This window comes from Nerophis lumbriciformis, linkage group LG36 (assembly GCF_033978685.3).
Source record: "Nerophis lumbriciformis linkage group LG36, RoL_Nlum_v2.1, whole genome shotgun sequence".
NCBI classification, from domain to species: domain Eukaryota; kingdom Metazoa; phylum Chordata; class Actinopteri; order Syngnathiformes; family Syngnathidae; genus Nerophis; species Nerophis lumbriciformis.
In genome coordinates, this window is record NC_084583.2 from 8,723,654 (window position 1) to 8,748,431 (window position 24,778).

General features: G+C 42.0%; 2 protein-coding genes across 9 annotated transcripts in view; both read right to left on the reverse strand.

The window, feature by feature from the left end:
• Positions 1-9,976, reverse strand: part of mbnl3 (muscleblind-like splicing regulator 3) — a 104,442-nt gene extending 94,466 nt beyond the window's left edge. For 4 of the 7 annotated variants that reach the window (XM_061930215.2, XM_061930216.2, XM_061930210.2 and 1 more), the window contains exon 1: positions 9,828-9,976. The gene's annotated coding sequence lies outside the window, so the exon portion shown is untranslated. Of the gene's footprint in view, positions 1-9,410; positions 9,679-9,827 lie in introns of those variants that run through there. The other 3 variants (XM_061930213.2, XM_061930211.2, XM_061930212.2) reach the window with 2 other exon arrangements.
• A 2,317-nt stretch (positions 9,977-12,293) lies between these two features.
• hs6st2 (heparan sulfate 6-O-sulfotransferase 2) lies at positions 12,294-23,349 on the reverse strand. Of its 2 annotated transcripts, none has more exons than XM_061930228.2 (2): positions 22,407-23,349; positions 12,294-13,856 (listed from the first exon to the last, which is right to left on the reverse strand). In XM_061930228.2, exons 1-2 carry the CDS (start codon positions 22,952-22,954, stop codon positions 13,046-13,048), a joined length of 1,359 nt encoding a protein of 452 aa, XP_061786212.1. In that variant the 5' UTR covers positions 22,955-23,349; the 3' UTR covers positions 12,294-13,045. The 2 variants fall into 2 exon arrangements, with proteins under 2 accessions (XP_061786212.1, XP_061786210.1); XM_061930226.2 differs by having other exon boundaries at positions 12,294-13,859; positions 22,407-23,348.
• Between the last annotated feature and the right edge of the window lie 1,429 nt (positions 23,350-24,778).

Here is a 24,778-nt window from a genome sequence, read left to right on the forward strand (position 1 = left end):
ACTCATTAGATGACCATAGTAGCTAATTAGATGACCATAGTAACTCATAAATGACCATAGTAACTAATTAGATGACCATAGTAGCTAATTAGATGACCATAGTAACTAATTAGATGACCATAGTAACTCATTAGATGACCATAGTAACTCATTAGATGACCATAGTAGCTAATTAAATGACCATAGTAGCTAATTAGATGACCATAGTAGCTAATTAAATGACCATAGTAACTCATTAGATGACCATAGTAACTAATTAGATGACAATAGTGACTCATTAGATGACCATAGTAACTCATAGATGACCATAGTAGCTAATTAGATGACCATAGTAACTAATTAGATGACAATAGTAACTAATTAGATGACCATAGTAACGCATTAGATGACAATATTAACTCATTAGATGACCATAGTAGCTAATTAGATGACCATAGTAACTAATTAGATGACCATAGTAACTAACTAGATGACCATAGTAACTCATTAGATGACCATAGTAGCTAATTAGATTACCATAGTAACTAATTACATTACCATAGCAGCTAATTAGATTACCCCATCCCCATCCATTTTCTACCGCTTGTCCCTTTTGGGGACGCGGGGGGGGGATGCTGGAGCCTATCTCAGCTACATTCGGGCGGAAGGCAGGGTACACCCTGGACAAGTCGCCACCTCATCACAGGGCCAACACAGACAATTAGACATTCACACTCACATTCACACACTAGGGCCAACTTAGTGTTGCCAATCAACCTATCCCCAGGTGCATGTCTTTGGAGGTGGGAGGAGCCTATCCCCAGGTGCATGTCTTTGGAGGTGGGAGGAGTCGGTCCTGGCACACCCCGCTTCGCTGCAGGCCCGCAGGCCACGCCCCCCTCCACAACTTCACATGCAGTCTTTTATTCTACGTACTTAGTCATACTAGTAGTGCCAAGATACCATGAAGATACCATTTACCATGAATTGATTAACGTGGACACCGACTTAAACAAGTTGGAAAACTTATTTGGGTGTTACCATTTACTGGTCAATTGTACGGAATATGTACTGTACTGTGCAATCTACTAATAAAAGTTTCAATCAATCAAACAATCAAAGAATGTGAGCACCTCTTGAGAAATAAAAGAGAAAAACTGACCCAAAAAAATGAGGAACATTTCCATGGCGACAAAGTTCTACCACACAAACACCGAAAGTAAAAGTTGAAAATTTAAGACCACAATTCCTGCAGTAGGGTGCATTTCTACACTATTGTACTATTTTACTCATCTACCAACACTTGCATGTCATGTCATGTAACACTGAAGTGTTTTAGGTAAATGATTTACTCACATGATCATCATTGAGAATGTCATGTCAAATTATATAACATGCATGCAAAGAAGTCCGAAAACGTTCCCTATTTGGCAAGTCTATCCTGTAGCCACGCCCCCGCGGGGTGTATCAAATCAAGCACTTAGGCATGGAGACTGTTTCTACAAACATGTGTGAAAGAATGGGCCGCTCTCAGTGATTTCCAGCGTGGAACTGTCATAGGATGCCACCTGTGCAACAAATCCGGTCGTGAAATTTCCTCGCTCTTAAATATTCCAAAGTCAACTTTATTATAAGAAAAGTGAAGAGTTTGGGAACAACAGCAACTCAGCCACCAAGTGGTAGGACACAAACTGACAGAGAGGTCAGCATAGTGCAAAGACTTTCTGCACAGTCAGTTGCTACAGAGCTCCAAACTTCATGTGACCTTCCAATTAGCCCACGTACAGTACGCAGGAAGGGGTTTCCATGGCCGAGCATCTGTGTCTAAGCCATACATCACGCCTTCTCTGGACTGATGAATCACGCTTTTCCATCTGGCAACCTGATGGACCAGTCTGGGTTTGGAGGTCGCCAGGAGAACGCTACATTTCGGACTGCATTGTGCCGAGTGTGAAATTTGGTGGAGGAGGAATTATGGTGTGGGGTTGTTTTTCAGGAGTTAGTTCCAGTGAAAGGAACTTTGAATGCTCCAGGACACCAAAGCATTTTGGACGATTCCATGGGATGGCACTTCAAGTTCATATGTGAGTAAAGGCAGGTGGCCAAATACTTTTGGCAATATACTGTACTTCCTGTGTTTTAACCTCTGTTTACATGCGTCACGTCAAAAATATACCTTCTCGCTGGCTAAGACGATACTAATTAATCATATTCGGTACTATACCGCCTCTAAAAAGTCTTTATCACGTCGTGACATTGCTGGTTTTACGAGCGGAGGAGCATGTTAGGCAGCGCACACACCCAGAGTACTTACAAGCAGACACAGTGTGTAAACAGAAAAGGGAGAATGGACGCATTTTGGTGTAAAAAGTAAAGATAAAGGTGAAGTTATAACACTGAAACACCCTCAGGAAGAGGTGCTTTAAGACATGGCTAGCTAGCTAACGGCTAACATCCATCCACAGTGTTTTAGCTACTTCTAAATCACTAATCCTGGCCTCCATAGCGACAAATAAAGTAAGTTTCTTACAAGTATCATTATCACTGGAGGACGAGGAAAAGCTAAACATGCTTCACTACACACCGTAGCTCACCGGCATCACAATGTAAACAAACGCCATGGGTGGATCTACACCTGACATCCACTGTAATGATACCAAGTACAAGAGTGTATCAAGTCAATACTACTATGATTACATTGATATTTTTTAGCACCACAAAATCTTCTTTCATTTAAAAAAAAAAGTTTATAAAGTCAGTAAATACGTCCCTGGACACATGAGGACTTTGAATATGACCAATGTATGATCCTGTAACTACTTGGTATCGGATCCATACCTAAATGTGTGGTATCATCCAAAACTAATGTAAAGTATCAAAGAAGAGAAGAATAAGTGATTATTACATTTTAACAGAAGTGTAGATAGAACATGTTAAAACAGAAAATAAGCAGATATTAACAGTAAATGAACAAGTGGATTAATAATATTTTTTTACAGTTTGTCCCTCATAATGTAGACAAAATAATAGGTAGATAAATGACACAATATGTTACTGCAGACTAATTAGGAGTCTTTGTTTGTTTACTTACTACTAAAAGACAAGTTGTCTAGTATGTTCACTATTTTATTTAAGGACTAAATTACAATAATAAACATATGTTTCATGTACACTAAGATTTTTTGTTAAAATAAAGACAATAATGAAATTTTTTTGTGGTCTCCTTTATTTAGAAAAGTACCGCAAAGTACCGAAAAGTATGGAAATACATTTTGGTACGGGTACCATTACCAAAATATTGGTATCAGGACAACACTAGTTCGAACTAACAGTGTTGGGATTGTAATCATCCAAATATGAATAGTAGCAAATAGAAGGCCGTCAACGTTGAGGCGAGAGTTCAACAAATATTTTTTAGATGCTATTTTTTGATATGGTAGTGTTTACATAATCCAGCCACAGAACTTCCAGTCGGACGGGTTTTTTACGATACACATGTCTGATGTTGGGTGTTGTTGCGCTGAGAAGCCACGGATGTACAGATGCTGCTCGACTGCTGATAAGAAAACAAAGTCTGAATGTCATTAAATTAGCTCCAAATGTTGACACTCCTTCTCCCTTTTTTAAACGCTACAATGTTTCAATACAAAAAAAAAAATTACGAAAGCGATATTTTGAGGCGAAAATAATGTTAAAACATTTGTGTGTGAATGTGTGTGTGAATGGGTGAATGTGGAAATACTGTCAAAGCGCTTTGAGTACCTTGAAGGTAGAAAAGCTCTATACAAGTATAACCCATTTATCATTTATTTATCATTCAAATAACTATAACATATAGAACATGCTATATGTTTACCAAACAATCTGTCACTCCTAATCGCTAAATCCCATGAAATCTTATACGTCTAGTCTCTTACGTGAATGAGCTAAATAATATTATTTGATATTTTACGGTAATGTGTTAATAATTTCATACATAAGTCGCTCCTGAGTATAAGGCGCACCCCCGGCCAAACTATGAAAATAACTGCAACTTATAGTCCGAAAAATACGGTACATTTCGATCGACAATATATAAATAAATAAAAAGTTTCATATGACAAAATCCCAGAACTCTCCAAAATAACTGTTAAATTAAAATTAACTACATGAATTAAGTAGCCATTATTTGTTGACATTGTGTTTCAAAGCCAAATGGAGCCGCGGGTTGCAGACCCCTGGTTTAAAGAACCGGTACCGTATTTTTCGGACTATAAGTCGCAGTTTTTTTTCATAGTTTGGCCGGGCTCCAGTGCGACTTATATATGTTTTTTCCCTTCTTCATTATGCATTTTCGGCAGGTGTGACTTATACTCCGGTGCGACTTATACTCCGAAAAATACGGTATATGGGTCTGGTCACCTTAGTTCATATTTACCCCTGAGGCACATTAAAACTAGGTGAGCATGTATCCTCTTGAAGACCCAAAGTGAACCTCCCTGGGAGAATAAACGTTCACCTAATTTTAAGAGAAGCAAAAAAACCAGATTGACTGGTGCAGAGTCCACAGCCCTGAGGCGTGGGGGAGGAGCCTAAACTTGCCATGACTGTTTTTTTTGTTTTTTTACTTCGTCGAGCCAAGAGCATGGCGATACTTCATTAGGGAATGTGCGTATGCAAGTTGTGGCAACACGAGCGTGCCACGGTGGCTTGAGTGTCGTGACCCCGGGAAACGAGGAGAAGGCGGAAAGAATCCGGATATAAAGAATGTGCAAGCTGCAGGTGTTCTTTACCTCTGCAGGGCTGCGATGGGATTTACAGTCAAGTCATTTCACATGGATTGTCTTTCCTGCTGTCAGTTACGACTGCTTTAGTGGCTCCCTGCAGCATTTTTTAAAAAGGATTGAAAATGGAAAAAGATTGAGAAAAATAATTTTTTTGTTGTAGTATGTTTTTTTTGTTTGAGGACAAACATGACACTTCCCAATTGTTAGAACTACCACTGTTGAATATGTGTTTGTGTATGCTTCACTGATGACACTATTTGGCGAACAGCCTTTTGTCCTACTCTTTTTGGCGGTTCTTGAACTCACCATAGTGTGGACCGTGACGCAGCAGTTTGTTTACATGTAAAATCGTCCACTCCTCCTTTGTCCACCAAACGTTTTATACTGTGCGTGAATGCACAAAGGTGAGCTTTGTTGACTTGTTGGAGTGCTAATCAGGCATATTTGGTCAGTGCATGACTGCAAGCTAATCAATGCTAACATATTATTTAGGCTAGCTGTATGTACATATTTTATCATTATGCCTCATATTTGAGCTCATTTAATTTCCTTCACTTATGTCCTCTGTGTATTTAATTTATATTTGCATGTCTCATGACACATTATCTGTATGTAATATTGGCTGCATTTCTGATAGTTGTTTGTGTGTCACGTTTTTCCAGACCACAGCAAACATTACCTAGCTTGCAAAGATTGTAATAAATCCATTAGAAGAAGACAGCCCGCCATTTCCTTTAACTTGGACACACACATCTATACCTTTGGCCATTCTAAGACAGTAACTTATTCCAGGAGTTATCTCACCTTCTGAGAAGCCTCTGATTTACTAATGTTTTCTAATGTTGTAAAAATAGGTAGAATAAATATTACATTGCAACATTTCTGTCAACGATGATTTGCTTCAGCTTGCGACACACTGTCATTTTGATAGTAGGCTAATAAAGCTAATATAGACACTTACATTATGTGTTGTCTTCATTATAAAACTTACTGTATATATGACTTTTAAAGTAATTTTGATAGTAGGCTAATATAGACACTTACGTCATGTGTTGCCTTCATTATAACACTTATACAAGACTTTTAAAGTAATTTTGATAGTAGGCTAATATAGCTTAGTAGGCTAATATAGCTAATATAGACACTTACGTCATGTATTGCCTTCATTATAACACTTATATAAGACTTTTAAAGTCATTTTGATAGTAGGCTTTAATAGCTAATATGGACACTTACGTCATGTGTTGCCTTCATTATAACACTTATACAAGACTTTTAAAGTAATTTTGATAGTAGGCTAATATAACTAATACAGACACTTACATCATGTGTTGTCTTCATTATAACACTTATATAAGACTTTTAAAGTAATTTTGTTAGTAGGCTAATATAGACACTTACATCATGTGTTGTCTTCATTATAACACTTGTATAAGACTTTTAAAGTAATTTTGATAGTGGACTATTATAGCCAATATAGACACTTACGTCATGTGGTGTCTTCGTCATAACACTTATATAAGACTTTTAAAGTCATTTTGATAGTAGGCTAATATAGCTACTATAGGCCCTTACATCATGTGTTGTCTTCATTATAACACTTATATAAGACTTTTAAAGTCATTTTGATAGTAGGCTAATATAGCTTAGTAGGCTAATATAGCTAATATAGACACATACGTCATGTATTGCCTTCATTACAACACTTATATAAGACTTTTAAAGTCATTTTGATAGTAAGCTTTTATAGCTAATATGGACACTTACATCATGTGGTGTCTTCGTCATAACACTTATATAAGACTTTTAAAGTCATTTTGATAGTAGGCTAATATAGCTACTATAGACACTTACGTCATGTGTTGCCTTCATTATAACACTTGTATAAGACTTTTAAAGTCATTTTGATAGTAGGCTAATATAGCTAATATAGACACTTATGTCATGTGTTGCCTTCATTATAACACTTATACAAGACTTTTAAAGTAATTTTGATAGTAGGCTAATATAACTAATACAGACACTTACATCATGTGTTGTCTTCATTATAACACTTATATAAGACTTTTAAAGTAATTTTGTTAGTAAGCTAATATAGACACTTACATCATGTGTTGCCTTCATTATAACGTTTGTATGAGACTTTTAAAGTAATTTTGATAGTAGGCTATTATAGCCAATATAGACACTTACGTCATGTGGTGTCTTCGTTATAACACTTATATAATACTTTTAAAGTCATTTTGATAGTAGGCTAATATAGCTTAGTAGGCTAATATAGCTAATATAGACACTTACGTCATGTGTTGCCTTCATTATAACACTTATACAAGACTTTTAAAGTAATTTTGATAGTAGGCTAATATAACTAATACAGACATTTACATCATGTGTTGTCTTCATTATAACACTTATATAAGACTTTTAAAGTAATTTTGTTAGTAAGCTAATATAGACACATCATGTGTTGTCTTCATTATAACACTTGTATAAGACTTTTAAAGTAATTTTGATAGTAAGCTTTTATAGCTAATATGGACACTTACGTCATGTGTTGCCTTCATTATAACACTTATACAAGACTTTTAAAGTAATTTTGATAGTAGGCTAATATAACTAATACAGACATTTACATCATGTGTTGTCTTCATTATAACACTTATATAAGACTTTTAAAGTAATTTTGTTAGTAAGCTAATATAGACACATCATGTGTTGTCTTCATTATAACACTTATATAAGACTTTTAAAGTAATTTTGTTAGTAAGCTAATATAGACACATCATGTGTTGTCTTCATTATAACACTTGTATAAGACTTTTAAAGTCATTTCGATAGTGGACTATTATAGCCAATATAGACACTTACGTCATGTGGTGTCTTCGTCATAACACTTATATAAGACTTTTAAAGTCATTTTGATAGTAGGCTAATATAGCTACTATAGACACTTACATCATGTGTTGTCTTCGTTATAACACTTATATAAGACTTTTAAAGTCATTTTGATAGTAGGCTAATATAGCTAATATAGACACATCATGTGTTGTCTTCATTATAACACTTATATAAGACTTTTAAAGTAATTTTGTTAGTAAGCTAATATAGACACATCATGTGTTGTCTTCATTATAACACTTGTATAAGACTGTTAAAGTAATTTCGATAGTGGACTATTATAGCCAATATAGACACTTACGTCATGTGGTGTCTTCGTCATAACACTTATATAAGACTTTTAAAGTAATTTTGATAGTAGGCTAATATAGCTACTATAGACACTTACATCATGTGTTGTCTTCGTTATAACACTTATATAAGACTTTTAAAGTCATTTTGATAGTAGGCTAATATAGCTTAGTAGGCTAATATAGCTAATATAGACACTTACGTCATGTGTTGCCTTCATTATAACACTTATACAAGACTTTTAAAGTAATTTTGATAGTAGGCTAATATAACTAATACAGACATTTACATCATGTGTTGTCTTCATTATAACACTTATATAAGACTTTTAAAGTAATTTTGTTAGTAAGCTAATATAGACATTTACATCATGTGTTGTCTTCATTATAACACTTGTATAAGACTTTTAAAGTCATTTTGATAGTAAGCTTTTATAGCTAATATGGACACTTACATCATGTGTTGTCTTCATTATAACACTTATATAAGACTTTTAAAGTAATTTTGTTAGTAAGCTAATATAGACATTTACATCATGTGTTGTCTTCATTATAACACTTGTATAAGACTTTTAAAGTAATTTTGTTAGTAAGCTAATATAGACATTTACATCATGTGTTGTCTTCATTATAACACTTGTATAAGACTTTTAAAGTCATTTTGATGGTAGACTATTATAGCCAATATAGACATTTACGTCATGTGGTGTCTTCGTTATAACACTTATATAAGACTTTTAAAGTAATTTTGATAGTAGGCTAATATAGCTACTATAGACACTTACATCATGTGTTGTCTTCATTATAACACTTACATAAGACTTTTAAAGTAATTTTGATAGTAGGCTAATATAGCTTAGTAGGCTAATATAGCTAATATAGACACTTACGTCATGTGTTGCCTTCATTATAACACTTGTATAAGACTTTTAAAGTCATTTTGATAGTAGACTAATATAACTAATATAGACACATCATGTGTTGCCTTCATTATAACATTTATATGAGACTTTTAAAGTCATTTTGATAGTAGGCTAATATAACTAATATAGACACAACATGTGTTGCATTCATTATAACATTTATATGAGACTTTTAAAGTAATTTTGATAGTAGGCTAATATAACTAACATAGACAATTATATCATGTGTTGCCTTCATTATAACACTTGTATATAAGACTTTTAAAGTCATTTTGGTAGTAGGCTATTATAGCTAATATTGACCCTTACGTCATGCGTTGCCTTCATTATAAGACTTATATACGGCTTTTAATTGTTTTGCGGCTCCAGACAGATTTGTTTTTTGTATTTTTGGTCCAATATGGCCCTTTCAACGTTTTGGCAACAAGAGAAACCTGTAGCAATGCACAATAATAACGCCTACTAGCAACAAACATGGCTGTCTTATTGAAAACAAGTGCGACTTCCATGCATTACAACAGCAGCATGACGTGATGACACTCTCCAGCTCTTACCTCATCAAATCCAACAAGTCAACGTAGGTGAAGGTGTCATTTTCCCACCAAGCCTCGGTGTCTTCAACGGGAGCGGACACGCCTTCAATGACGCCAAGGAAAATAAGCAACACAATAATAAACGTGGAGCAGCTGCAATATGGCTGACGGTTCTCCCGCTGCGTAGCAATGGATGACAGCGAGACAGACAGCGGACATAAAAAGGGACATTAGACAGACGAAGAGATGAAGAAAAAGGGAGGAGATATACTGGCGAGGGAGGAGTTGGCGCGGAAACGTCAGTTGCAGAGGCGAAAGTCACGACCGCCGTGAACGCATCACAGGTGGATACAAAAAAACATGGACGGGGATTTTCCACTTTCGAATAGCTTGCTAAATGATGTTAGAACGCCGTGGAAAAATATAAAATATACCTACCCAGTCCACTTCTGTTAGTTCCGAATTGTCAGCTGCTTGAAAAATGGCGTTTGGAAAACATAATAGTGCCAATTGTTGGTTATTGGTACGCTCCTTTTGAGAGCGAAAACACGGAAGAAACTCACATACTTGTTTGCGCACATTGGCAGTCACGTGACGCTACCGCCTCGTTAACACACTTCCCGTGTATACCCTTTCAACGTAAGAGCACATGGCGCCGCCGAAATAAGAGTGTTGGGACAAAAAAAATGAGCCGACGTTCAATTAAGGCAGATAACTTTGTATTGCTTGAAATGGTGTTTTGTTATACAGTAAACGTTGTCTGGCTCAAATATTTGCGTTTTTGTTTGGATTTCGAACTGCGGCGGTTGGCCTGTTGCGTCATCGATAGACTTTAGACATGTTGCTGTGTATAAATGATCCAGTATTAATGATGTTTGGTTTTTGGAGACTTGAGTTGAACACCCCCTGCTGGTGCTTTCAGAGACCTACAGTACAGGCCACAAGTTTCGACACACCTTCCTTCCATCCATCCATCCATCTTCTTCCGCGTATCCGAGGTCGGGTCGCGGGGGCAGCAGCCTAAGCAGGGAAACCCAGACTTTCCTCTCCCCAGCCACTTCGTCCAGCTATTCCTGGGGGATCCCAGGCCAGCCGGGAGAGACGTGTCCTGGGTCTTCCCCATGGTCTCCTACCGGTCGGACGTGCCCGAGGCGTTCGGGTGGACACACCTTCTCCTCTTTAAATGCGTTTTCTTTATTTCCATGACTATTTACATTGTAGATTGTCACATCAAAACTATGAATGAACACATGTGGGGTTATGGACTTGACAAAAAAAAAAAGGTGAAATAACTGAAAACATGTTTTATATTGTAGTGTCTTCAAAATAGCCGCCATTTGCTCTGATTACTGCTTTACACACTCTTGGCGTTCTCTCCATGAGCTCCAAGCACACCTGTGAAGTGAAAACCCATTTCAGGTGACTACCTCTTGAAGCTCATGGAGAGAATGCCAAGAGTGCGCGAAAATGTAATCAGAGCAAAGGGTGGCTATTTTGAAGGAACTACAAACCCCGTTTCCATATGAGTTGGGAAATTGTGTTAGATGTAAATATAAACGGAATACAATGATTTGCAAATCATTTTCAACCCATATTCAATTGAATATGCTACAAAGACAACTTATTTGATGTTCAAACTGATAAACCTTTTTTTTGTGCAAATAATCATTAACTTTAGAATTTGATGCCAGCAACACGTGACAAAGAACTTGGGAAAGGTGGCAATAAATACTGATAAAGTTGAGGAATGCTCATCAAACACTTATTTGGAACATCCCACAGGTGAACAGGCAAATTGGGAACAGGTGGGTGCCATGATTGGGTATAAAAGTAGATTCCATGAAATGCTCAGTCATTCACCAACAAGGATTGGGCGAGGGTCACCACTTTGTCAACAAATGCGTGAGCAAATTGTTGAACAGTTTAAGAAAAACCTTCGATCCCTCAGGCTGTAATCAACAAGCGACACCAGTGTGTAAAGGATATCACCACATGGGCTCAGGAAAACTTCAGAAACCCACTGTCAGTAACTACAGTTGGTCGCTACATCTGTAAGTGCAAGTTAAAACTCTCATATGCAAGGCGAAAACCGTTTATCAACAACACCCAGAAGCCCCGTTGGCTTCGCTGGGCCTGAGCTCATCTAAGATGGACTGATACAAAGTGGAAAAGTGTTCTGTGGTCTGACGAGTCCACATTTCAAATAGTTTTTGGAAACTGTGGACGTCGTGTCCTCCGGATCAAAGAGGAAAAGAACCATCTGGATTGTTATAGGCGCAAAGTTGAAAAGCCAGCATCTGTGATGGTATGGGGGTGTATTAGTGCCCAAGACATGGGTAACTTACACATCTGTGAAGGCACCATTAATGCTGAAAGGTACATACAGGTTTTGGAGCAACATATGTTGCCATCCAAGCAACGTTACCATGGACGCCCCTGCTTATTTCAGCAAGACAATGCCAAGCCACGTGTTACATCAATGTGGCTTCATAGTAAAAGAGTGCGGGTACTAGACTGGCCTGCCTGTAGTCCAGACCTGTCTCCCATTGAAAATGTTAAAAGTTCATTATTATTTGCAAAAAAAAATAAAGTTTATGAGTTTGAACATCAAATATATTGTCTTTGTAGTGCATTCAATTGAATATGGGTTGAAAATGATTTTCAAATCATTGTATTCCGTTGATATTTACATCTAACACAATTTCCCAACTCCGATGGAAACGGGGTTTGTAGAATATAAAACATGTTTTAAGTTATTTCACCTTTTTTTCATAGTTCATTCATAGTTTTGATGTGACAATCTACAATGTAAATAGTCATGGAAATAAAGAAAACATTGCATTGAATGAGGAAGGGGTGTCCAAACTTTTGGCTTGCACTGTACATTATTCTAAACAAAAATCATCAGAAGAACCGTCCACACTCCGTTGAGGGTAAAGTATTTTTTTTATATATAAAAAAGATGCATGGAAACATTCAGTTACTTTACCACAACATCATTTATGCTACCCACTGAGGTATTCTTTTTCTGTGATAAAATAGCTACATTTGTAAACATATGCATTTCAGACAATTTGAAAAATGTTGTTTTCAAACATTAAAAAAAAAGGTATTAAGTTGTGTGTCATAAAAATAAAAACATAAGTAAATGTTACACAGTAATGTATTGGCAAATCACTTGCAGACCATCTTAACAACTGAGAGGCAAACATATGAAGATTGTTACTATCTCGGGTTACTTTAAGACTTTTTTTTTTTGTTCCTATGATTTCTGCCTGATGCACTACAATACGTTCAATTTAGCAGCCATCTATCCCCACTATTATTTCACACGAATGTGTAGGAAATGTATGGATGGATTGGAATCTGTCTAAATTGTTCAGTCTAGTCTAGACATAGCATCATTTGCATACTGTGGTTCTTGGACATCAACTTTATAAATTAATACAACATTAAAAGAAAAGTGGAACAAATCACAGTATAATAAAATCACAGTAAGATTAGTGATAACAACTATAGTATAACCACTGTGTTTTACAATTATAAATAACAGAAATAAATTGACTGGTGAAGATGTTTGATACAAAGTATTGTTTTCTTCTTCACAGTAACCAAAAGTAAGGCCTCGTCTTTAAAAGAAGTATTATTCAAATTGGTCATTTCCACTGCTCCACGTTGTCCATGTAGTCCTCCATCACGCCCTTCTCGTCCACATCCCACCAGTCCGGCAGGAGCCCATCAGACTCCACGCTGTCTTCTTCAGACTTTTCTAGTGACTCAGTTACCAGCAGGGGGCTGTCGACCACAGGGGGCGCCGCCGTGGGCCTCTGCTGGCGTCCCTGCCTTCCACGCAGCCGCCTCCTCTCCTGCTGCCGCCGCTCCCTGGCCTGCCTTCGCTCCTGCTGCCTGGCAAACTGGAAGCGCTGCAGGAAAAGGTCGCGGGCGTACTCGTAGAGCTCCACGTCCCATCGGTTCAGCCGGCGGATGACGCTCTGCGTGTCGGCCGGGACGTCCACGCTGGAGGCCCGCGTGCCGTTGAGCTGGGTGAAGGGCGCGATGAACTCCAAGTTGAAGGTGCGCTCAAACAGGTACTGCGTTTTACGCTGGTACTCGGTCAGCCCGTAGAAGGCCATGCCGCGCAGGTTACGCTTGGCGCTCTCCAGGAGCACCGCCCAGCGCTCCTCCTCGCTCATGGCCGACACGTTGTAGCAGCCCACCAGGCTCAGGTCGGCCAGCATGCGCGTCTGCCGGTTGTCGGCCAGGTTGTAAGGGCAGTCCATGAACTCCTGCAGGGTGCAGCCTGACCAGTCGTCTCCCGGGTAGCAGCTGGGGAGCTCCGACAGCGTCGGGGAGCGCCCGTCACACACGTGGAGGGAGGCCTTCCAGGTGGCACCGCGTTGGACGTGACGCCACTCACTCAGGTAGCGTGACACCGGATCCCTCAGGATGGTGATGTAGTAATAGTTCCTACTGGACAGGACAAATGGATCATGTCAGGCTAGTAGAGATGCGCGGTTTGCGGGCACAACCGCGGAGTCCGCGGATTATCCGCGGATCGGGCGGATGAAATTTTAAAAAATTACCGTATTTTCCGCACCATTAGCCGCACCTAAAAACCACAAATTTACTCAAAAGCTGACAGTGCGGCTTTTAACCCGGTGCGCTTTATATATGGATAAATATTAAGATTCATTTTCATAAAGTTTCGATCTCGCAACTTAGGTAAACAGCCGCCATCTTTTTTCCCGGTAGAACAGGAAGCGCTTCTTCTTCTACGCAAGCAACCGCCAAGGTAAGCACCCGCCCCCATAGAACAGGAAGCGCTTCTTCTTCTACTGTAAGCAACCACCCGCTCCCGGAAGAAGAAGAAAAAACGCGCGGATATCACCGTACGTTTCATTTCCTGTTTACATCTGTAAAGACCACAAAATGGCTCCTACTAAGCGACAAGGATCCGGTTCATGAAAAGACGCAATCTCTCCATCCGCACACGGATTACTACCGTATTTCACAGCAACTGATATTCCTGTGAACCGCACTGTGGAACGGGAGCACGTACGGTGAATATTCGCACCACAGGGAATGAGAAGTCATCCTTCACTGTGGTTCTAGCTTGCCATGCTAACTTCCACCCATGGTGATATTCAAAAGGAAGACCTTGCCAAAAGAGACCTTTCCAGCCGGCGTCATCATAAAAGCTAACTCAAAGGGATGGATGAAGAAAAGATGAGCGAGTGGTTAAGGTAAGTTTAAGTTTACGCGAAGAGGCCGGGTGGCTTTTTTCACGCAGCTCTGTCCATGTTGATATACGTATGTTTGTGATTGCACATTTGCGTACATTTTGGGAGTGAACAGAGTTGTTAGAACGCTGGTTTTTAATATATTATTAAAGTTTGACTGACCTATCTGACTGTTTTTTTGACATTCCTTTAGCGCAGTTAGATGCGGCTTACAACACGGGGCGGCTTATTGGTGGACAAAGTTTTGAAATATGCCGTTCATTGAAGGCGCGGCTTTTAACCCAGGGCGCCTTATGGTGCGGAAAATACGGTAGATTTTATCCGCGGGTCGGGTCGGGCGGTTGAAATAAAAAAAAATTAGATTTTAAATAGATTCAGGCGGGTGGCAGTTAAACCAATTCGGAAATATATATACAGGTAAAAGCCAGTAAATTAGAATATTTTGAAAAACTTGATTTATTTCAGTAATTGCATTCAAAAGGTGTAACTTGTACATTATATTTATTCATTGCACACAGACTGATGCATTCAAATGTTTATTTCATTTAATTTTGATGATTTGAAGTGGCAACAAATGAAAACCCAAAATTCCGTGTGTCACAAAATTAGAATATTACTTAAGGCTAATACAAAAAAGGGATTTTTAGAAATGTTGGCCAACTGAAAAGTATGAAAATGAAAAATATGAGCATGTACAATACTCAATACTTGGTTGGAGCTCCTTTTGCCTCAATTACTGCGTTAATGCGGCGTGGCATGGAGTCGATGAGTTTCTGGCACTGCTCAGGTGTTATGAGAGCCCAGGTTGCTCTGATAGTGGCCTTCAACTCTTCTGCGTTTTTGGGTCTGGCATTCTGCATCTTCCTTTTCACAATACCCCACAGATTTTCTATGGGGCTAAGGTCAGGGGAGTTGGCGGGCCAATTTAGAACAGAAATACCATTGTCCGTAAACCAGGCACGGGTAGATTTTGCGCTGTGTGCTGGCGCCAAGTCCTGTTGGAACTTGAAATCTCCATCTCCATAGAGCAGGTCAGCAGCAGGAAGCATGAAGTGCTCTAAAACTTGCTGGTAGACGGCTGCGTTGACCCTGGATCTCAGGAAACAGAGTCGACCGACACCAGCAGATGACATGGCACCCCAAACCATCACCCAACCATGCAAATTTTGCATTTCCTTTGGAAATCGAGGTCCCAGAGTCTGGAGGAAGACAGGAGAGGCACAGGATCCACGTTGCCTGAAGTCTAGTGTAAAGTTTCCACCATCAGTGATGGTTTGGGGTGCCATGTCATCTGCTGGTGTCGGTCCACTCTGTTTCCTGAGATCCAGGGTCAACGCAGCCGTCTACCAGCAAGTTTTAGAGCACTTCATGCTTCCTGCTGCTGACCTTAGCCTTAAGTAATATTCTAATTTTGTGACACACGGAATTTTGGATTTTCATTTGTTGCCACTTCAAATCATCAAAATTAAATGAAATAAACATTTGAATGCATCAGTCTGTGTGCAATGAATAAATATAATGTACAAGTTACACCTTTTGAATGCAATTACTGAAATACATCAAGTTTTTCAAAATATTCTAATTTACTGGCTTTTACCTGTACATAGTTAAATGTTGTTACCCACATACGAAAAACGAGCAGGCACCTGCAGCATATGCCACAACAGAAGAAAAAAAAAAAAAGAGATGGACACTTTTACGGAGCGGAGAAGGCCCCCGACGCCTCGCCGGGGTCCGGGACCGAGGCCCCTTCCCCCGAGAGGGCCCCACCGGGAGCCGTAGCTGAGGCGATCCGCGAGAAGGGCCCGACGCACGTCCAGGGTCACCACCGCGCCCACCGCACCGACACCCCGCCTCGTCCGCCTTCGCCGCGGCCGGCGTCACGCGTAGCAGGTAAGCAGCTTACCTGCCCGCCACCCCCGTGGCCGGGGGCTCGTAACAGGGGTCACTCCGCGCGCTCCGCCCGCGCAGCTTACCTGCCCGCCACCCCTGTTGCCGGGGGCGCGTAACAGGGGTCACTCCGCGCGCAGTGCGCTCACGAAAGGGGTGGGGCTCACCCTGGTTGATATAGACAGCAGGACGGTGGCCATGGACGTCGGAACCCGCTAAGGAGTGTGTAACAACCCACCTGCCGAATCAACTAGCCCTGAAAATGGATGGCGCTGGAGCGTTGGGCCCATACCCGGCCGTCGCCGGCAGCGAGACGCGCTTGGAGGTGCGCTCAGCGCGGCTCCCATATGATTGCGCACTGGTGTGCGTCTGGGTCGTGACAGCGTGGCACGCAAATGTCTGTACTGCATTGGATCAGTCTCCTTTCTTTAACAGGCAAAAGCTTTATAACCTCACTAATGCCTTGCATCGTCTATATTAGATATATAACAACGGGCGGGTGCGGGCGGATGGCGGGCGGGTGCGGTTCTGATCAAATGTTACATCGGGTGGATGGCGGATGGTTGACGACTTTCTGATGCGGTTGCGGATGAAATAATTGCCTATCCGCGCATCTCTACAGGCTAGTGTTGTCCCGATACCAATATTTTGGTACCGGTACCAAAATGTATTTCGATACTTTTCTAAATAAAGGGGACCACAAAAAAATTTCATTATTGGCTTAATTTGAACAAAAAATCTTAGGGTACATGAAACATACCGTATTTTTCGGAGTATAAGTCGCTCCGGAGTATAAGTCGCACCGGACGAAAATGCATAATAAAGAAGGAAAAAAAAACATATATAAGTCGCACTGGAGTATAAGTCGCATTTTTGGGGGACATTTTTTTGATAAAACCCAACACCAAGAATAGACATTTGAAAGGCAAACAGATCAGCAGGTATCAGAATGTAAGAAAAGTTGCTTTTGCATAATATTGCAAAACAAAACGGCGGGTAATATATCTTACCTTATACACACACCATAATAATACTCCTATGTTGAAGCTAGGGATGTCCCGATCCAGGTTTTTGCACTTCCGATCCGATACCGATATTGTTTTTTAATTTCCGATCCGATACCGATACTGACCGATACCGATACTGACCGATAATGGCCTATCCGAGCATGTATTAAAGTTTAAAGTTATTTAGCCTACTTAGTTGTCAGAATCATGTTGAAAAGGGTTTTTAGTACTTTTGATAACAACTAGCCAGCTGAATTAGGGGAGTTTGAATAATACACAATGGTTGGTAACAAGAAACTGACCTGTTTATTCAAGGATAAACACAAAATAGACAAAATTATACATGACAAACAGAAATGGCATCATTGAAACTAGGGCTGGGCGATATGGCCTTTTTTTAATATTGCGATATTTTAAGGCCATATTGCGATACATGATATATATCTCGATATTTTGCCTTAGCCTTGAATGAACACTTGATGCATATAATCACAGCAGTATGATGATTCTGTGCGTTTTGATTGATTGAGACTTTTATTAGTAGGTTGCACAGTGAAGTACATATTCCGTACAATTGACCACTAAATGGTAACACCCGAATAAGTTTTTCAACTTGTTTAAGTCGGGGTCCACTTAAATTGATTCATGATAGAGATATATACTATCAGATATATACTATCATCATAATACAGTCATCACACAAGATACCGTATTTTCCGCACTATAAGGCGCACCGGATTATTAGCCGCACCTTCAATGAATTACATATTTCATAACTTTGTCCACCAATAAGCCGCCCCGGATTATAAGCCGCGCCTACGCTGCGCTAAAGGGAATGTCAAAGAAAACAGTCAGATAGTTCAGTCAAACTTTAATAATATATTGAAAACCAGCGTTCTAACAACTCTGTCCCAAAATGTACGCAAATGTGCAATCACAAACATAGTAAAATTCAAAATGGTGTAGAGCAATAGCAACATAATGTTGCTCGAACGTTAATGTCACAACACACAAAATAAACATAGCGCTCACCTTCTGAAGTTATTCTTCATTCGTAAATCCTTCGAATTCTTCGTCTTCGGTGTCCGAATTGAAAAGTTGCGCAAGCGTGGGTTCCAAAATGGCCGGCTCCGTCTCTTCGAAGTCATCGGAGTCAGTGTCGCTGTTGTTGTCCAGTAGTTCTGTGAATCCTGCCTTCCGGAAAGCTCGGACCACAGTTGTGACCGAAATATCTGCCCAGGCATTTACGATCCACTGGCAAATGTTGGCGTATGTCGTCCGGCGCTGTCTGCCCGTCTTAGTGAAGGTGTGTTCGCCTTCGGAGCTGTGTGAAAAAAGCCACCCGGCCTCTTCGCGTAAACTTCCCTTAACCACTCGCTCATCTTTTCTTCATCCATCCATCCCTTCGAGTTAGCTTTTATGATGACGCCGGCTGGAAAGGTCTCTTTTGGCAAGGTCTTCCTTTTGAATATCACCATGGGTGGAAGTTAGCATGGCAAGCTAGAACCACAGTGAAGGATGACTTCTCATTCCCTGTGGTGCGAATATTCACCGTACGTGCTCCCGTTCCACAGTGCGGTTCACAGGAATATCAGTTGCTGTGAAATACGGTAGTAATCCGTGTGCGGATGGAGAGATTGCGTCTTTTTATGAACCGGATCCTTGTCGCTTAGTAGGAGCCATTTTGTGGTCTTTACAGATGTAAACAGGAAATGAAACGTACGGTGATATCCGCGCGTTTTTTCTTCTTCTTCCGGGGGCGGGTGGTTGCTTACAGTAGAAGAAGAAGCGCTTCCTGTTCTATGGGGGCGGGTGCTTTCCTTGGCGGTTGCTTGCGTAGAAGAAGAAGCGCTTCCTGTTCTACCGGGAAAAAAGATGGCGGCTGTTTACCGAAGTTGCGAGATCGAAACTTTATGAAAATGAATCGTAATAAAGCGCACCGGGTTATAAGGCGCACTGTCAGCTTTAGAGAAAATTTGTGGTTTTTAGGTGCGCCTTATAGTGCGGAAAATACGGTAATCACATTGAATTATTTACATTATTTATAATCCAGGGTGTGGAGGGGGGCGCCGGATGTAAGTGTCAAAAAGACAGCCAAAAGAGTTTGATATGAGAATAAATCTAAAGTTAAAATATAGGGTAGAAATGCACCCATTTGCAGGAAATGTAGTCTTGATTTTCAACATTTTCTTTCAAGGCTTGCATGTCTACATTCAAACATTCTTCTTCATACTGCATTAATATATGCTACTTTTAAACTTTCATGCAGAGAAGGAAATCACAACTAAAAAAATCACACATTTTTTCATACGGTGTTGATCTGGAAATTTTTGCCTCGGCATTTTGATGGTGTGGGCGTGTGGCACCGAACGGAGATAAGCGTCTCGACAGACGTTATAATATTTGATGACGAAAACTGTTTTCTCTGTCGTGTCCGTGTGTCGAAAATTGTTATGCGTTTATTTTTTTATTTGATTTTGTGCGTGGCATATAAATGCTATGCGCAGAGGACGTTTAAACAGTGCGCAATTGCACAAGCGCGCACCTTAGAGAGAACGTTGGTCACACGGCTGCGCTAGCATCACAGCTAACGTTAGCCATGCTGCCACCTCTCTGCTCGGGGACGACATATACGTATGTGACGTATGACGTGACAGTATGTGACGTGTGTAAGAAGGTGCACTTGCTGTCTGTGAGAAGCACAGACACAGAAAAGAGTGAGAAGAGCCTGTCGTGTAATGCCAGCAGCTAAAAGCAACTGCGTGAGAATCCACAGACCTGTGGATGTGTTGAAGGTGTGCTGGAAAATGCGGAACGGAAATTACGGAGCAGCAGAAAAGTGGAATGTATTATTTAAATCGGTGCGTTGGAAAACACGGACCGGAGTTTTTTTTAAAACTGGATCTGGATCGGCATTTTCCCATGCCTTGCCGATACGCAATTTTTGGCAAATATCGGCAGCCGATCCGATCCAAATATCGGATCGGGACATCCCTAGTTGAAGCACAGTACACTCCATCAAGTGGTGTGGCTTCCTAGCTTACCAAAGTCACACTAAAACATTTTGATGGATTTTTGAGCGCCGTGTGTAATGTTCTATATTTTCAATGGAACATATAAAATGTTGGTGTTGATTACTTGAGTCATATTGCCATCATCGTGCAGTCTACACATATCTCTTATGTTTGACTGCCATCTACTGGTCACACTTATTACGCCATGGAGCAAATAAAATTGCTTCGAGATCGGTAAGCAAAACCGGAATTATTACGTACATTAGGCGTACCGGGTTATAAGGCGCACTGTCGAGTTTTGAGGGGGGAAAAGGATTTTAGGTGCGCCCTATAGTGCGGAAAATACGGTACTTGTCAAATAAAACTGCTGCCTTGTTTTTAATGAATATTTAGGCCTACTGTGCTACTGTATGTTAATGTTGGTCACGTGGGTGGTGCATGGAGAGACAAGTTTTTTTTTGAGGTGGTACCTGGTGAATAAAGTTTGACAACCACTGTACTGGGGTTGTACGGTATACCAGTATTAGTATAGTACCGCAATATTAATGAATCATATTCGGTACTATCCCGCCTTTAAAAAGTACCGGCCCCCGCCCCCCCAGTCGTCGTTTTACGAGCAGAGGAGCATGTTGGGCAGCGCACACACACAGAGTGCTTACAAGCAGACACAGTGTGTAGACAGAAAAGGGAGAATGGATGCATAATGGTGTAAAAAGTCAAGATAAAGGTGAAGTTATAACACTGAAACTAATCCTGGCCTCCATGGCGACAAATAAAGTAAGTTTCTTACAAGTAACATTATCACTGGAGGACGAGGAATAGCTAAACATGCTTCACTACACACCGTAGGAGGATACAATAGCTCACCGATGTCACAATGTAAACAAACGCCATGGGTGGATCTACACCTGACATCCACTGTAATGATACCAAGTACAGGCGCGTATTTAGTCGATACTACTATGATTACATCGATATTTTCTTTCATTTTTAAAAAATTCATATTATGTTTAGAGACTCAGGAAATGCGTCCGTGGACACATGAGGACTTTGGATATGACTAATGTATGATCCTGTAACTACTTGGTATCGGATCCATACCTAAATGTGTGGTATCATCCAAAACAAACGTCAAGTATCAAACAACAGAAGAATAAGTGATTATTACATTTTAGCAGAAGTGTAGATAGAACATGTTGAAACAGAAAATAAGCAGATATTAACAGTAAATGAACAAGTAGATTAATAATCAATTTTTACAGTTTGTCCCTCATAATGTTAACAAAATAATAGGTAGATAAATGACACAATATGTTACTGCATAGTAATTAGGAGTCTTTGTTTGTTTACTTACTACTAAAAGACAAGTTGTCTAGTATATTCACTATTTTATTTAATGACTAAATTACAATAATAAACATATGTTTAATGTACCCTAAGATTGTTTTGTTAAAATAAAGACAATAATGCCATTTTGACTTATTTACAAAAGAATCGAAAAGTATCGAAATATATTTTGGTACCGGTACCAAAATATTGGTATCGGGACTGTAAAGTTAAAGTACCAATGATAGTCACACACACACACACACTAGGTGAGGCGAAATTATTCTCTGCATTTGACCTATTACCCTTGATCACCCCCTGGGAGGTGAGGGCAGCGGTGAGCAGCAGCGGTGGCCGCGCCCGGGAATCTTGTTTGGTGATTTAACCCCCAATTCCAACCCTTGATGCAGGGAGGTTATGGCTCCCATTCTTATAGTCTTTGGTATGACTCGGCCAGGGTTTGAACTCACAACCTACGGACACTCTAACCACTAGGCCACTGAGCAGGTACTAGACCTAATAGTCACATGGTGGACCCACCTCAGCATGGTTTTCGGAGCCTCCCTGGAGTCCATGCGTGACGGGACGCAGCGGGTCAACTCGGTCCAGTCGGCATGAAGGCCGCAGCTCCAGCCGGTGGAGAACCGCGAGAAGAGCCACGTCTCCTTCTTCCCCGGGCGGTAGCAGGTGCATTTCTTCTGGCCAGCGTGGCACTCGCAGGGCCTCTCCAGCTGGATGTTTTTCACCAGGTGGCGCCCGAACGTGGTGCCGCCCGTCTTCTGGATGTGCAGGAAGACGATGACGTCATCGCCCTTGATGTTAAAGTCCACGGCGCGGCTCAACTCGGCTCCGGTGAAGTTGAAGCGGGGGATGAAGCGGACCATGGCGCCGTCTTCCGCCGTGTACGGATCTCTTTGCTCTCGGACACTGGAGGGGCCGGCGGCCAGGTTGAGCCAGGAGCCCAGCCGGTGGAGCACCTGGCACTCGGAGCGACTCGGACAAGCGTACTGGATCGTGATGACGCCGAAGGTCAGCGCCATGAGCACGGCCACCAGGAGCCGGTGGTGGCTGCTGGACTTCTCATCCATTTTCCCGGTAGAAGCAAGATAACATCACGGGGAGGAACGTCCACTACAGCAAAACAATAACAAGCATGCTAGCTAGTTAGCATGCTAACTAGCTAGTTAGCATGCTAACTAGCTAGTTAGCATGCTAACAGCAAGCCTTGATGAACAAAACGCATGCTGGTGTAATTCTCGCCGTGTTGTGCTGAAATAAGAGATATGAAGCCCCGAATTTGCTGCACATATTATAAGTATTTGGTTGTTTTTTTTAGGTAAGGCAACAGTCTTTGTTGTCGAGTCGAAGCGTTCTTCCGCAGCTACCGCCGACCGACTCTTGACCTCTCTACCCAGAAGCCTTTGCGTGATCGCGGTGTTGACGTCATCCGACTCTTGACCGCTCACTACCCTTTGCGGCGTTAAAATGACGTCGTCGCAATGTCCTCCCACAGAGCGCCTTCAAATAAAGCCGTGAAGACGGATTCGGACACAAATGTGTTGGAGGAAAAGGCTTAACCATGAGATGTTTTAAAAACGAAGTAATAAAATAAATACGTTTGAATATTTCTCTTTCGGTCTATGCTTTCTATGGGATTTTGGTGTGGTTCCTGTATATGTTCATCATTTTCATGATCAAAATCGCGAACATTCCGTGTTTCCTAATCAAAATAACGCGGCAGATGAGAAGTGAGGCGGACACAGGTGTTGCCTCCTGAGGCGGACAAAGGTGTCGCCTCCTGAGGCGGACACAGGTGGCGCCTCTTGAGGCGGACACAGGTGGCGCCTGCTGAGGCAGACACAGGTGACACCTCCTGAGGCGGACACAGGTGTCGCCTCCTGAGGCGGACGCAGGTGGCGCCTCCTGAGGCAAACGCAGGTGGCGCCTCCTGAGGCGGACGCAGGTGGCGCCTCCTGAGGCGGACGCAGGTGGCGCATCCTGAGGCGGACGCAGGTGGCGCCTCTTGAGGCGGACGCAGGTGGCGCCTCTTGAGGCGGACACAGGTGGCGCCTCCTGAGGCGGACACAGGTGGCGCCACCTGAGGCGGACACTGGTGGCGCCGCCTGAGGCGGACACTGGTGGCACCTCCTGAGGCGGACACAGGTGGCGCCACCTGAGGCGGACACTGGTGGCACCTCCTGAGGCGGACACAGGTGACGCCTCCTGAGGCGGACACAGGTGACGCCTCCTGAGGCGGACACAGGTAGTGCCTCCTGAAGCAGACACAGGTAGGGCCTCCTGAGGCGGACACAGGTGGAGCCTCCTGAGGCGGACACAGGTGGCGCCTCTTGAGGCGGACACAGGTGGCGCCTCCTGAGGCGGAAGCAGGTGGCGCCTCTTGAGGCGGACACAGGTGGCGCGTCCTGAGGCGGACACAGGTGGCGCCTCCTGAGGCGGACACAGGTGGCGCCTCTTGAGGCGGACACAGGTGGCGCCTCCTGAGGCGGACGCAGGTGGCTCCTCCTGAGGCGGACGCAGGTGGCGCCTCCTGAGGCGGACACAGGTGGCGCCTCCTGTGGCGGACACAGGTGGTGCCTCTGGAGGCGGACACAGGTGGCGCCTCCCGAGGCGGACACATGTGGCGCCTCTTGAGGCGGACACAGGTGGCGCCTCCTGAGGCGGACACAGGTGGCGCCTCCTGAGGCGGACACAGGTGGCGCCTCTTGAGGCGGACACAGGTGGTGCCTCCTGAGGCGGACACAGGTAGTGCCTCCTGAGGCGGACACAGGTAGTGCCTCCTGAAGCGGACACAGGTAGTGCCTCCTGAAGCGGACACAGGTAGTGCCTCCTGAAGTGGACACAGGTGGTGCCTCCTGAGGCGGACATAGGTAGTGCCTCCTGACGTAGACACA